At 36.2% G+C, this 15,223-nt stretch overlaps 1 protein-coding gene across 10 annotated transcripts in view; it reads right to left on the bottom strand.

Annotated features, from left to right (window-relative positions):
• Nucleotides 1–15,223, bottom strand: part of usp (retinoid X receptor ultraspiracle) — a 59,092-nt gene that overhangs the window by 14,334 nt on the left and 29,535 nt on the right. For 9 of the 10 annotated variants that reach the window (XM_012492006.3, XM_031919261.2, XM_012491992.3 and 6 more), the window contains 2 exons: nucleotides 723–852; nucleotides 57–218 (listed from right to left, as the gene is read on the bottom strand). In XM_012492006.3, coding sequence (XP_012347460.1) covers nucleotides 57–218; nucleotides 723–852 — 292 coding nt within the window. The remainder of the gene's footprint in view (nucleotides 1–56; nucleotides 219–722; nucleotides 853–15,223) is intronic. The other variant, XM_012492021.3, reaches the window with a different exon arrangement.

Genomic DNA, 15,223 nt, shown 5'->3' with positions numbered 1-15,223 from the left:
TTGAATAGTTACAACTATTTCAAGAAAATAAAGAAATAAGTTGTTTTTCGACTTACCTATAGACACCATAATGTTTGCCACTGGCACGGTCACCGCAGATCGAGCAGAGGTGCTTGCTTCCGGAGAGGGGGTGGTTCGGCGGGTAGGGTGCGACTGCTTTGTTCTGGCCACTCGGCGACGTACTTAGAAGGTTGCTGTGACAACCAGCGGTGAAGGATCTTACATGCAAAGAAGAGAGTAACAAAAACTCGAGCTACGAAACTACTGCCCCTGAATCGAGCAAAATACTGTTGTTTTTCCATTGAAAACTAATAATTAACCCTCTGATAACCAAATTTCTCTAAAAAAAAAAAAAAAAAAAATTAATCATAAAATTAATTTATAGAAAATGTAGCTCGTGAAACATTTTTAGAATAATTTCGTTTATAAGCGTCGTATCTAATTTTTTCAACTAACTTGATTAGAAAATTTAAAAATTTTCATCAAAATTTCACGAGTTACGATGAATAATATTATATGAAAGTTGAAAGTCGAAAAATATTTCGCTCGATTCCTTCGTTAAGGGCGATAACTACGCTCGCAAGTATACCCTCGATTTACGATGTCGTTCGCCAGATATCTGTCGAATCGATACAATCGCGTATCGCACATCTGTCCCATCGATGCATTGTCGACAATTGTTAAATCTTAAGAATCATTCGATTTACGATGGTGTTACTTACCCCGGGCTATTGGGGCCAGAAGGACTGAAGTTTCCGGGGTTGATGAGGCTTGCTGTGTCGGGTTTCATGTCGAGTGGACTTTGCGGGCCCACAGAGGACATGGACATATTGCTGTTGTCCAGACTTAGCCCTGGAACAGACAAATATAAATATATCTATGTTAGAGAAAAAAAAAAAAAAAAAAAAAAAAAGTTTGTAGAAATTATTTGTAGATTTTATTTCTACAATTAATTGAAATCACATATCACTTATTTATAACTTAAGTGGCGAGAAATTTCTAATTCTTTCCAGGTTGTTAGAAATTTAATCAACTTTTCCTACTTTTCTTCGATTTAAAAAATTATTTAATTATTTTTTTTTTTTTTTTTTTTTTTTTTTTTTAGAAAACGACGTTGAAGCGATGATATATACATGTCCCAAATAAAACGTCACTTTCTAACGCGTCACAGAATTATACTTTTACCCCATTAATATTCACGACACGACGTCCTTTTACTTTCAGCCTCGAACGACCGAGATTCCCATTTGTCGATCGATCGAGGACGACTCGTCCACGACGTAACTACGCTAATTATCTCGTCGAGATTCCAATTTATAATTTACAATAATAGGAATAATAAAAAGCAATAAGAATTAATGAATAATAACGAATTGATCAATTATACTAATTTCCGTACACAGACTACCGATCGAAAATATTATTCGAACATTATTGGTGAAATAAAGATTACATATGTATTCTAGTTTTTTTTAACAAATAAATTGTCGATATATTGTGAATGAGAGAAAAAAAACGTAAAATATTAAAAGCTTTGTTATAAAAAGTTATAACAAAAATACGAAATAGACTCGTGGTACACAAAATAAGAGTAAAGCAATTTACGTTCGCGTTATTTATCCAAAAAGTAATTAATTCTGCATCTCAAAATGTCTACCGTTCTTGACAATGCAAGATTGACAATGGTTGAAAATAGAATTTATTATGTGACAAATTGCATTTCCATTTTGATTTATTTCAACTGGCGCAAACAAACTAAAGATAAATATTGTTGATCTATTCCTGCATTATATCGTATAACCTAAATCTGTTCCTTTCGTATTTTCTTCACCATTTTTTAATGAAGCATTAACGATCCGCGTTTATATAACATTTTCTTTTTTTTTTTTTTTTTTTTCCTTATTTTTCGATCCATAGAATGTAATACTAACGAAGTTGAGGACACCCTGTACAAGTGTTACGATGCATGCTAATCACTAAATAGGATTAAGAATTAAAGCTAATTTGTTGAGTCATTTACGTCGTCGAATCGTTTTATGTAAAGTTTTAGTGTTGCATAATATATTTCTAATCCAATCCTTTTTTCGGGAAAAAAGAAAAAGAAAGAAACAGATGAATAAAAATTCCCTGAAATTAATCAATTTCATGATAAATCTTCGTGAATGATTTGTTTCTCATCGTGTAAAAAGATAACAACGGGGTGAGAAAATGGAAAAAATAAATTCCGACCCATATTCGCAAACAGTGTATCACAGTTTTATGCTTCGATGGTGGAAGCAAGTACGAGCAAGTAGGAATACAAATCGTTCATTTCACCGCGTTCATTCTCGTAATTCTGATCGTTCTATCATCTTGCTCCATTCTACCACACTATACTTCTACTCGATGCTTCTTTTTTCACGCTCTATTTCTGATTCGTTACAAACCGAATCGTTTGTACATATGCGTCGTTGATTTTCTGCGATACGCAAGACAGAAGATAAACGACGTTTTAACAGGGTTCGGTCGAGCATTGTAGTCCTCTTGATTGAACGAAAGGAAGAGAATGTAATCGTTGGGAACAATAAAGAAAAGGCAAAACGAGGGAGAGCCGTGGAGAATCGAGGAGAGACAGGGAGAGACAGGGAGAGACAGGGAGATTTACGAGTCCTTACAATAATAATTATAAATCACGATTCGTTTTCTTTTATTTTTCTTTCTGTTCTTTTATTTTATTTCATTTCTTCTTTTATTTTTATTTTCCTATTTTTCTTCCCTTTTTTATCTGGAAATCGAAAATCGATACACGAGGATATTATGATTCTTTTCTCGATTATGTAGCAAGAAATGAATTCTAGAACTGTTGGTTTTAAACTCGTCGTCGAAATTTCACTGCATCTTTTCTCGTCGTTTAAGATTTCGTTAACCTTGCAACAGGTAATTTCCACGGGACATCTTACGTCATCTCGCTGCACACACGTCGGCCTTGACACACTAATCTGAACAGAGTCAAATTATCCGAATTTTTTTGAAAATCGAGTCAATAAACAAAGTAACCCGACAATGTTAGCTATAAAAATAAAAATAATGAAAATTAAATTTCTGAGATTTTAGAAAGTTAAATAATACTAAATGACTAAAACGATAGATATTCAATAACAATTATTTAAAGATTAAAAATTGGATTTAAAATTAAATACTGTGAGTCATTTTTCATCCTCAGTGAAAGTTCAGCAATTATAACTCTAATGATATCATTATACTATCATATCATATTTAAAAAGATAATCTCTCAAATAAAAAGCGATCTAACCTAATCTCAACTCTAAAATAATCAAAGACTATCTTTTAAAATGGACTTCTGCACCAACAAAAGGATCAAAACAAAGGAATCAAAGAATTGCGTGGAAAACTCTATTCACTAGATCGAGACGTACTCTACTTAACACGCTATCGGCCGCTCATCAACCACGCATTTCCGCGGAAAATATAATTACACCGAGGCCGTAACTCTCCTCAACGACTTCTATTTCGAGTGTTAGGGTCGCCGATTGCGCGTCGCTCATCGCGGTCGTTTATTAAACGCCGTTGCTTTAATTACGCAATCGTCGAGCGTGCAAAATGGATCGAAGGTCATCGACAAATGGCGAAACGAAGTTCTCACGTCTGCATCAAACTAGGTATAGATCGAACTGGAAATATCTATCCACTTTAACCTTTTTAGAAAGTTTAAATGGAGATGGAGTATTTTTAAAATTGCCAACAATATTTAATCATGATCCTAACACTCAAGATTCAAACATATCTGCGTCATCGATCGATTGACGATCAATCTGAAAAAAAATTAACAAACTCCGTTCTTCGAATATCTTCTTTATCGAATAACTTCTTCGAAAAATACCAGCTTTCATATCGAGTAACGCATCAAACACAACGAAGAATCCATAAATTCCGAAACATCGTCTTGAAAATTCCATGCACCACGCAATTTTCTGTGAAAATAATCTTAGCCAGTTCTCACGGAACTAAGGCGGAAGGAGAAAGATCTACAGTGGTGGTGATCGATCGAAACTACGATTTGGTAAATTCTGTATTATCAAGCGAGTTGTGTGAACGCGGCTTTAAGGAGGGCGAGGAGACGAGGACGCGCGAGAGTGGCTGCAAGGCCAAGTCCGGTGACGGTACATTATACCGGCAGAGTGTCGGGCACCTTGACCAGGCGCAAACACGGCTGGTGCAATGCTCGAAAACCGTGTTGTACACCGTGGTGGGCCGACGAGACGCCTCGTTTGAGCGATTGCACTTGGCCAATTCGTGCGTTTTCGATGCGGCGACGGATAATGTTATCAAGCGAGCTGTAGAAAATTTATGGGACTGGATGTCGATTCGACACGGTGTCAACGATCAACTATGATTGCAAAATGTTTTGCTCGTAGAAAAATATATATAATAATTCGAGCGTTTGAAAAAGTAAGAAAAATAGAAGTGGTGCTAATAGTGGCGCTAGTGTCGCTTGTAGCGTAAATCTAATACGAAAATGATGACGAAATTGAGAATAAAAAATGTTGCGTTAATTATTTTTTAACTTTTTGCAGTGAACAATTTGTAACCACTTTAATTTTTCTCGCGAAGAATGATACGTAACGAAGAAAAATTAACGAAAAAGAGAAAGTATTAATTCTCGAGTCAGAAGAGGGCCGATTCGAAACATCTCTTCTCCTTAAAATGATCATTCAACACGCTCCTCGAGCAAAAAAAGAGAGAGAAATAACGAAACGCTTTCATAACGAATCGCATGCATTTTGCATCGACCAAAGGAGCCACCAAAAGGAGAAGAATAAATTACGGTTACGAGTCTCACTTGAAGAAGGAGAGAAAAAAAAAAGATGAAACGAGAGGCAAAGAAAGGAGGAAAAAAAAAACTCGAGATGGAAAGAGAAGAGAGAGAAAGTGGACCGACCTACGCCAACAATGAGTCAAGTGTGTCCACTTCTTTTGAATATTTAAAAAATATATATATATTCGCCTTTAAAAACGAAACAATCTGATGTTCAAGGGCAAAAGAGCGAAATTGGGAATGTTCACGGGTGTCTAGTATCGATCCGCGTTCTCCAACGACGAAACGCTCGAGGATTCTTTTGTTCAGCGCGATCCATCCCTCCGGAATGCGTTATCGCGCCTCTTTCTGCGAACGAAATAAAATGCGCATTGGAAGGGATTGGAAAAGTGATGAAAGCGTCGTTACGAGGAGAGCCGTGGCGGTTGAGCAATTTCACAAGTGATGGATGAAAATTCGAAGGATGATGGAACACGTTGCGATTGGAATGGGATTTCGTTTCGATCCTTATTCCCTCTTATTTTTGAGGCAAGGATTTATTTTTGCTTTCAAGATGTATAATGAGATAGATATTTTTAGTTTTAAAGAAATGATCTGCGTCTCTGATTAAAATTAATATTGCGGAGTAAATTAGATTATAGAATTAAATAGAGAGAGAGAGAGAGAAATGTAAGAAAAATGTTATATCGTGAAATATTTTCAAGAAAGAAGAGAAAGATGACGAATTTTTCGACGACGAAACTCGAGACAGGGTAAGAATGGACAAACCGAGGGGGTTAATACCAGATGTATCACGGAGAAAAGAGGAAAGCACAAGTCTGACAGGCGACAAAAGGGAAGCGTTATTAAAAAGAGGTATAATAGACGACACCGTGTATCGCGACTATTCTCACACATTGATTGAGAACGAAAAGAATTTTTTGCACGTTCGAACGAAATAAAAACTTATTCCCGCGTTCTCTCTCATAATCGTGAAAAATTATAGCTGTGGCGTGACGTATAATTTATGGAACGGATGCTGCTAAAGATAAAAGATAGAGATGATACAAGTATCGTAATATAGAATATATCTTGTTTAAATAGAAATATAAAGAAATGGCATAAAGGTTGTTAAGGATAGGAGGGGATAATATTTTATTTATATGTCGTGAAAAATTAATAATCACTTCATCCAGTGTACAATAATTATTAATCGTGACGCCATATTGCGAAACTCCATCCTCGATCCATGAAAGATGAATATTTATGTTCCAAGAAGCGTCAGGAACCTTGAAAACGGTAATAAACCGTTTCGCTGCATCGTTTCGTTGCATTCCACGTTCCAGCGGGATGGAAACTCAAAGAAAAGGCAACCGGGATAAACTATAGTACAGTAACCCACAAACATACGTATGTTTTATTGTTCTCGCGTTTCGAGGAAACAGATTCTCTAAATAATACGATTAAATTTATCATGTGTTAAACAATTTATCTCGATCCTTTTGTTCCTTTAAATAATTTTAATGATCTGAATTTCTCAGCTTTTATTCCGCAGTCGAAACATTAAAATTATTGGACAGAAATTATAATTAAAATATATTTTTAAATTTCTCGTTACTTTATAATATATATAATCGATGTTTTGGATATAAAACAGACAGAATAATTGAAAAAAGAAAAGGAAAAGATTCGAATATAAAGCAAACCTTTATGATAATAACCTTGATGAAAGATTAATAACGTAATGCCAATATATCGTGAGTATATGTTGCAGCCCTTTGAGTCTTTCGGTACTTCAATTAGAACTAATCGATATTCTTTTTTATTCTCTGCTTAATCAATTACCCAGATACCCCTGCGCTATAAATACATATACACGTAAAAACAAGCAATTCAACGATGACGGATTTTATGTAATGAACGGACTCTTGTATAGGAACAATCATCTCTTAGCATTATCTGCATTTGGTGGACAAAAAAGAGAGGAAAAAAAAAAAAAAAAAAAAGTTTATATTTCGCAATGTACACAGCTCGATAACTTATCAAAAGAGCTGTTCATTCTTCCAGTTGCATTTTGTTGCTATTTTCGGTGCAGTCTAAACGTGTCCACGAGTAATCTAAACGCTAAAGATAACGCCAACGCAATGGCGTGCACGAGGATAGAGTTCCGATATGGAAAATGGAAAAAGAAGAAGTAGAAACGAAATGAAAAGAAATTTTTGCTTAACTAAAGAAAAAATTGTTGAAAATTTTCATCCCCCACGAATACGAATAAAAATTACTTAACTTATATATTATATATAAATAATTATATTTTCGTTTCACAACAAACGGCACGCATACCAAAAAAATACGATCCTTTCTTCGACGCTAGACCGTATTTATATAGAATCGGCTATGCACGTAATGGAAAACGATCGAAAGAGTAAAATTTCATTGCGAAACAATTGAATCGAGAGTGAAAATTTGAAACGTTGGAGAGAGAGAGAGAGAGAGATAGAAAAGATCTCCGTCATGGATCAACGATCCAGAGTTGCGTGCGATTTCGCACGTTTCGATGAACTTTGGTTTATCGTGGACGTCGATCGGCATTTGTAAGAGTGCGATGTACGTAACGATGTATCTGCCCGTGAGTTCTCTTTAATCCGTACGGCATTGGGCCGAAGAGGCATTCTGAAATGAGTAATGCGAAGCAACGTTCCTCGCTCGGCTCTAACTTTAGATCCGTGTAAACGGACGTATAAGCGCTGAATTAAGCAAATAACTCGGCGCATGCGGCACACGTTACATACGTGCTGACAAATATACCGATAATTTTGTCGATTTAAAGCGGCGACGAACAACACGGTTCCCCGATGGAACACGCGTGCATTTAATTCGGGAGGAGATACAGCGATAGACGTTGTTGATTCCATACGTTTTTATACGATCCAAGGATAGAATAGAATGGTATTTAATTTATCTATTTTTCGAGAGTTTCGAAAATTTATTTTTCGCAAATGGGCGATCGAGTTTTCGAATTCCATTGGCGACAAGTTAAAGTTTCAAGAGCGATCCTCGAAAATTTTATTCTTAAACGTAACAAGGGTAAATAATGGTAAAAATATTGTATAGATAGGCGATATACGTGATATAAATAATATAATATAATTGATACGATAGACAAAGCAGATAACAACGATTTGAAAATTGTTGAAAGATAAAGAATGTACATAAGGAATTAAAGAAAAACAATTTGAAGCTTGTTATATAAAGACTCTATCTTTTAATATTGGCAAGTTAATGAAACGAAAAATGAGAGATTATTTGAATCGTTCTCTTATGGAATAGATAAACTTTTATTTATACTCGTTAAAAAACGGAGGGAAAAAAAATCCGAAAGTTCCTGACGAATTAACGACGATCACTTTCTATAAAAATAGAAAGAGTAAATATCATCGAGGAATTCCCTATCGCCAAGCTTTTCAACCTTTCGAAAATTGAGCATTAAGAAGCACGCACGACGCGATCCACCACGATCGGATGGAGCAGCAGATCAGGTAGCAGATCGGCGCAGAACGATCAGATGAATGATTTTTCAGTGATCATTCCACGAAGGCCCGAACTTTTATGACGGTGACGTCACCGTCTGACAATTTGAACGGCTCTTCCGAAACTGAAAACCAGTTTCCCGCGCTACACAGACCTCTTCTGCAACCGCCTTAGGCGCATCGAGGATGCTGGTGCAGATCTCACGCCCGCTGGGATCGGGGACCGTAAATTCATCGCGAATCCGCCTCTTTGTTGGCTCATCCGGATCGCGTGTTTGCTAGAAAAATGACGCAACTCGAAAATTACGACTCTCGAAGGAAATTATGGAGTTTCAATTCGTCTAATAATTAGAATTACGTAAGCTGCCAAATTATATAAGAATTATATATATATGGATTTTTGGAAACTGATCTTTTTCCATAGTAGTTCTCCGTTTCAAAATTCTAAATAACATTACATTAACATAATTACATCGAAATAAATAACATTATAATAGTATAATATCCATCACGAATTAATGATACTTGATAAAATTTCTCAAAATCAAATTAATCGAATCCTAAATTGGTTTAATCCAACGGGAGATTCATATAAATAACTTGAAAAGCTGTATTAAACTCAACGTCCAATCCGCTCGATCCATCGTTAAAAAAAACTCCTCGCCTCCGTTACATTCTCTAATTAAAAACCGAACCATCCATTTATCCGCTCATTTCCGTCAAACAAATCGTCCCACTATCTAAACATGTTCTCACTTAAGAAATTCTCTTTGCCTCGTCGGTGGAACGAAGCGTGAAAAATCCGTCTTGTACACGTGTACACGCGCGAAGGAGTAAACGAAAAAAAAAAAAAAAAAAAAGATAGATAAATAGAGAGAGAGAGAGAGAGGATGTTTTCGAGGATGGTAGCAGAGAAGAGGAAGGAGAAAGAAGAGTTTTTAACAGTTTCCTGCACGCATCTGCGACCGGATGCCGCACCCACACCAGGATAACGTTATGACGTTGCACATGCAACCCACGCGAGCGAGCCCACGTATGCACGCACGAACGTACCGAAAATAGTGGCGGTGGTGTCCATGGCTGTAGTTACAGTCCTTGAGCCCATGAAAAAAACGCCGCCGGATTAATGTCTCTCTCTCTCTCTCTCCGTGGTGGCGGTGATTTATTCGACAAGAGGAGAGGATCCGCGCGAACAGGCGCGAGAACCACTTGCGGGGACAGTTCGCGAATTTTCTCCTATTTATTGCCTGTAACCTTCGTTTATTTATGGGGGCCAATTTAAATTATTTTTCCAGACAGACAGAGTTATTTCGTGCATTTATTCTTGCGGATTTTGATCAAAGTGGATTAAGTTATAGGATGTTGTTCCTCTTAACTTTAGAAATTGGTTTAAATTTTATTAAATTTCTTTTTTTTTTTTTTTTTTAGATATTTAAACAATTTAAGGGATTGGATTTGGACGTTGGAAAAATTTGAAGAATATCTGGATCGGGATTTTTAAAAATTTTTTTGAATTGCGAACTTTTCGAAAGAGGTTGGAGAGAAATATTGGAAGAAATATCTGTTATTTTTGATGAAATTTTGAACAACGAATTTCAATTGCAATTAATTGTTCGGTAAAAAAGAAATAAATAACGCGTATATCAATGCCTAATTTTTTACAAAGCATCGTTCGTAGATAAATCACACGAGTGAAAAAACATTGTTATTTCTTGGTTTTTCGATCGTATTGGAAAAATTTCACAATACCAAGAGATCAATCGCAAACGCGGGATGATCGATCGCGCGAGGAACGAGTTTGTTTTCGTACGAGGCAACGATTTACGGCCAATGCAACGCTCGAAATATTCTCTGTATTCCTTTGAACGAAACGAGCCAATAAAAAAAGCACAAAAATTCCATTGTACACGGTACAACGATCGCGTTTAATAGTTTGCAACGCGCGAACAAGAGATAAGCGTGCAATTTTCGCTTTTATCTGGCCAAGGTCGTCGATTACGATTTAAACCGATTCGCTCAACCCTTCTATCAGATCTATTTGCCAACTTTTTTTTTTTTCCATCCTAATCGTTGCGATAATTCTTATTTTATTCGTGCATTCCTTCTCGATGGACAAATTGTTCGAACAGTCTTTTGCAATCGAAATCAAACGAAATTCGATTTAATTGATTTCGGTTTTAGATTTTATCAAATTGATAAACAATCGGAGTGATCTGAAAGAGTTTGAATAATCGTTCATTTTTCGATTAGAAATAAATGTAGGATTAAATAATCTTACTTTGAAATTTAATTGAAACTGTTTGCTAATTAAAATTAATATTTTCACCTGAAAGATATTTTAATACACGATAATGGATAAGTTGGAGCGATTTTTTAAAAGTTTATAAATAATAATGTGAAAAACATTTCTTAGGAGGAAAGTAAGACAAGGCAACATGTCTGACTAAATACGACCCGAATCCCCTTAAGCCTTAGCCAACCTGTACCCGTAACCTACCCTAATAACACTATTATAATTACCGACCTATATAATGTCTCGTTAAATATATCGTAAACAACTAATTAGAATTAAAATGATACGTAAACAGGTGTTGTATTTCAATGCTCTTAGCATTTAGCTAAAAAAATTTCCCCCCGGAAAGAATTTAAAAAGAGAGACTCGTTCGAACGGAATTATTAATTTCAAAACTCGATTTTTAATATCCGAGGAAAAAAAAACAGAGGGAATCGAGGGAAATTAATCGCCGAATGGATCGACGATGTTTCCGAAAAAACATATCGCAACGCCTTCTTTCTTCCAAACACCTCGCTCGTTTTCCTTTATGCGGATGTAAAACGTCTCGCTGATCACGATCGATCGGTCGAGCTTCGATCCCCTTGCACACGTTTCCTTCGCGATGAAAGTCAAAGCACGATGCATCTGGAGCGGCGTTGAATACGAATACACGTATACGTAACACGGGCGTGAAAAACGCGCGGCGTGGAACCGCGTGTGCGATTCATGAATAATGTTTTCTTAAGCCGAGAGAGGCGGCATCGATCCTCGACGAGGCGGAGGACAACGGATCTCGGTCACGCAAACGCGAATAATTCGTTTCGTTGGTTTTTTTTTTTTTTTTCAACGAATGTAGACACGAATAGACGAGATAAATTTGAGGGTGAGAGTAGTGATAAATAGGTAAATAAAATTTAATCGTTTTGAGATGAAATTTCTATTTTTCTTAAATTTGTTGTTTTAACATATATTCATTTTAATTAATTATTTATTCGTAGATATTTATTTAGGCATTTACATTAGAAGAATTATTTTCTTACTTTAAACAAGAATGGATTTAATCGAGTGGATTTACTTCTCGGGCGTGGTTTCCACTTCCGTTACTTCATTTACCGAAACATACGGCAAACAAGTCATCGTAATTAACCATTTAACTGCGTCTACCCATAACTAATTCGCCAATCGTATGCATGTAAAACAATGCTTTACTGCGCCATTAAATTGCTCGCCCGTGTCTCTTATGCATATAAGCTTGGAAGGAGGGAAGGGAGGGGGGGGGGGGGGGAGAACAAGATATGTGGTGGTGCGTTTTACACATATATATCCGATTGAAAAGATATAATAATAACGAAACGTGGGAAGGAAATACCGCTAATTCCAGTGGAAATGCGTATGTGAACAAGATAAAGGCAACGTCTGAAGAAATTTTTACTTTAAAAAGAAGAAGAAGAAGAAGAAGAAGAAGAAAAAGAAAAATACGGATAATAAAGGAGCGCAAAGGAAGTCGATTCTCTTCGAATCATGAAACAATGAAACTCCTATTACGACACTTTTTTTCTTTTTTTTTTTTTTTTTTTTAATTAAAATCTCTTTAAGCTTTATTTTTTTTTTTAATAATTCCACGGAACGACGAGCAACAGTTCGAACAGTAAAAAAAAAAAAAAAAAAAGATATATTAAAAGATTATTTTTATAGATAATAAAGAGATAAATTTTGTCGACGTTGTTCCACTCTCGTAGAGAAGAAAAATAAAATATAGAGAAAAATTTGAAACTTTTTCGAAAACATACGACAGAACTAATCTCCGATCTCTTCAAAAAAATGTTGAATAAGAGAAAAAAAGAGAGAAGAAATTTTTTCCTCGAACTTATTTCATCCTTCGCTCTTTCCTTCGATCTTCGACAGAGCGAAAGAAAACATGGGACGAGAGCAACGTGCTTGCAATGCAACGCTTGCACCTGCAGCAGCGGTTACACGCCCACGCGAAATCCGTACACCTAGGCTGAAATCCCGACCCCGTGACCTTCTCCCGGTGACCCAGGTACCAACTTGCCCTGCACGTGGCGCGTGTTGCTATATAAAGTATAACTGCATATAGATCGGTCCAGGAGCGTAGCCACGGCCACCAAGCACCCCGCCGCTCCATCGATCCGCTCTTATTCAATCGAATCGAACCTCGTCGTTATTCCTACGAGATGTTACGTTGGGCGAAACGTTGTCGTTTTACTTCATCGAACCAACTTTAATGTAATGCTTTGGTTAAATATTTTTTTTTTTTTCTTTATTCAATCGATCGACACTTTTTGCGTACCAATTTTTGGATGTTGCGTGTTCTCCAGAATCCATTCTCCAAATGATAATTAATCAAATTTTTAATAATATTTATAAATTTATAAATTTATAAATTTTTTTTTTTATCTTTCGTAGAGTAAGCGTCAAGAATACTAGGGAAAAAAAAAAGGAAAACCAAAGTTTCGTAAAGAAATTAATTTCAACGATTTAAAACAATTTTTACGACGAAATATAATATATGTGTCGATATCCCATGTTTTATTTTATTATCCACTTATTTAAATAAATGTTAGAATTTTCCTCAACGTTTCGTAATCGCTGGAAACACTGTTATTATATTCACGCTTCAATGGATTGCCTTAAATCGAAATTAAGTTGAAATAACAAATTATTTAAATGTAGAAAAAGCGAGTAGCGTTTCGCAATCCAATGCTCGTATCTAGGAAAGGAATCGAGCTTCGGTGTATCATGTGAATAGGGGTAGCTTAAATTGGCCTTGTACGCGAATACCATGGCGAAGGTCAGGGGTTCACGATTTCAAACACAGGTGAGCTAGGCGTGTAGTTATGCGCTCGTATGAAACCGCGTGTATACGCTTCGTTGTCACAGGTGCAACGAGGCGTGTCTCGCTCTTGCACGCTTCCATTTACTCCCTCCTACTATACACGATAAAGAAATATATTTAAAACGGGTAACGAGAGGATAAATGCGTTTAAAGTGGATGCCACGTTATTCCACGCGTTGGCAAAATAAATTTTCGAATTAGAGGTGTTGTGCGTTAACATGGAAATTAATTTAGATGGTAGATAAAAGTTTCGAATATTTTATCGGGAAAAATATCGGGAATTCGTGCCAAACTTTTTGAATCGATAGAAACTGAACTCCGATTTTTCCAATCGAGGCAAACCTCGATAAAAAGCTTTATGGGAATATCAATTTTCCATATTCGGGATATTTTATATTCTTTCGAACATGAAATTCTTTGGATAAAATAACGATGAAAATCTGCAGAACGAAACAAGAAGGGCGGGTATTGAAATTTTACGGGTAGTGAATTTTTCTGAATAAAATCTTTCGCGTAACTTCAACGATCATGCAGCGATGTTAATTCGAGGTTTCTTTATTTCAGCGTGAACAAAAAGGCATCGATTTCGTTCCGTCGAGGAGGCGCTAACAAAGTTAGCTAACAAACGTCATCCAGATTGCGTAATGGCGATGGATGTAACTCGCTCGAAGGTAAGAAGTTCGTTAATCACGAGACGATCCACAATGGCCTTTCGCCGGTTAAGGACACGGATTTCAATTGTTCCTCAAACGGAGGATCATTGTACTTTCTGCAGCTTCTGAGAATAGAAAGTAAAATCGACCTTTAAATCGACCTTCAACACGAGCGATTCTATTGTCAATTCCTATTGTACAGGATGTTTCATTTAAGATGACGCTGGATGGATAAGAAATTTTTACAATCTTAAAATATATTTCAAGAATCTCTTTCCATTTTGAAATATTTCTTGTTTGCAACATTATATTTTTGTTATCCGCCTAAGATTTGTCTTTAATTGTTTTAAACAAAATTTTTCTTTTTTTTTTTTTTTTTTTACATTTTAACAAAGACAAAATATCCATTTTAAATATATTTAAAGCGAAACATCCCGAAGGAGCAAGTTAATTAATTCGATGAAAATTTAATTTCCATAAAATCTTCCCAATATAATCGACATAATAAGTGAAATATTTTCAAGAATGTTTGATTAAATCTCTCAAATTCACCAGTTATCCACCGACATGAAAAAGAAACCATAAAACTATTTTCTTCCTGAAACTATCTGAAACTGAAAAAAAAAAAAAAAAAAAATCACTCTTCCATAAAAAACGATCTCTCCTCGTCCAAGCGATAAATTCACATTCTCGAAAGTATCAGGCCACGTTCTGACACCATCATCTATAATCAAGGTTAGGAAAGACGGATATCGGCTCCCCGTTTGAAAACCCGAGAAAATTTGCAATCCCAGCGGATATAGACTCGCCTCCAGGACACGTCGAGGCAGCATCTCTCGATAATTCGAAAGGTCTTCGCGACAATCGGGGATTTCACGTTCGATAAGAGGCACACCGGCAACCGGATGTCTGGCAGATACGTAGATAAATCGAAGGGAGAGCGGAGACAAAGTCGAGTTTTTCCATGGACGAGTAAAAATAAATGGATCACGGGCGAAGAAGAAATCCACCTCTTGTGAGGGGACGATATAAAATTCACCGCCAGAACAACCACCCGGGGATGCTTAGCGTCGACACAACTTCAGATTCCTATCTATTTTATTATTACTCGAT

This window comes from Apis florea, unplaced genomic scaffold (assembly GCF_048593485.1).
Source record: "Apis florea isolate Af1SG1 unplaced genomic scaffold, ASM4859348v1 contig_1615_pilon, whole genome shotgun sequence".
In the NCBI taxonomy this organism is placed as follows: domain Eukaryota; kingdom Metazoa; phylum Arthropoda; class Insecta; order Hymenoptera; family Apidae; genus Apis; species Apis florea.
The sequence above is the reverse complement of the archived record's forward strand: the minus strand, read 5'-3'. Positions and strand labels throughout refer to the sequence as shown.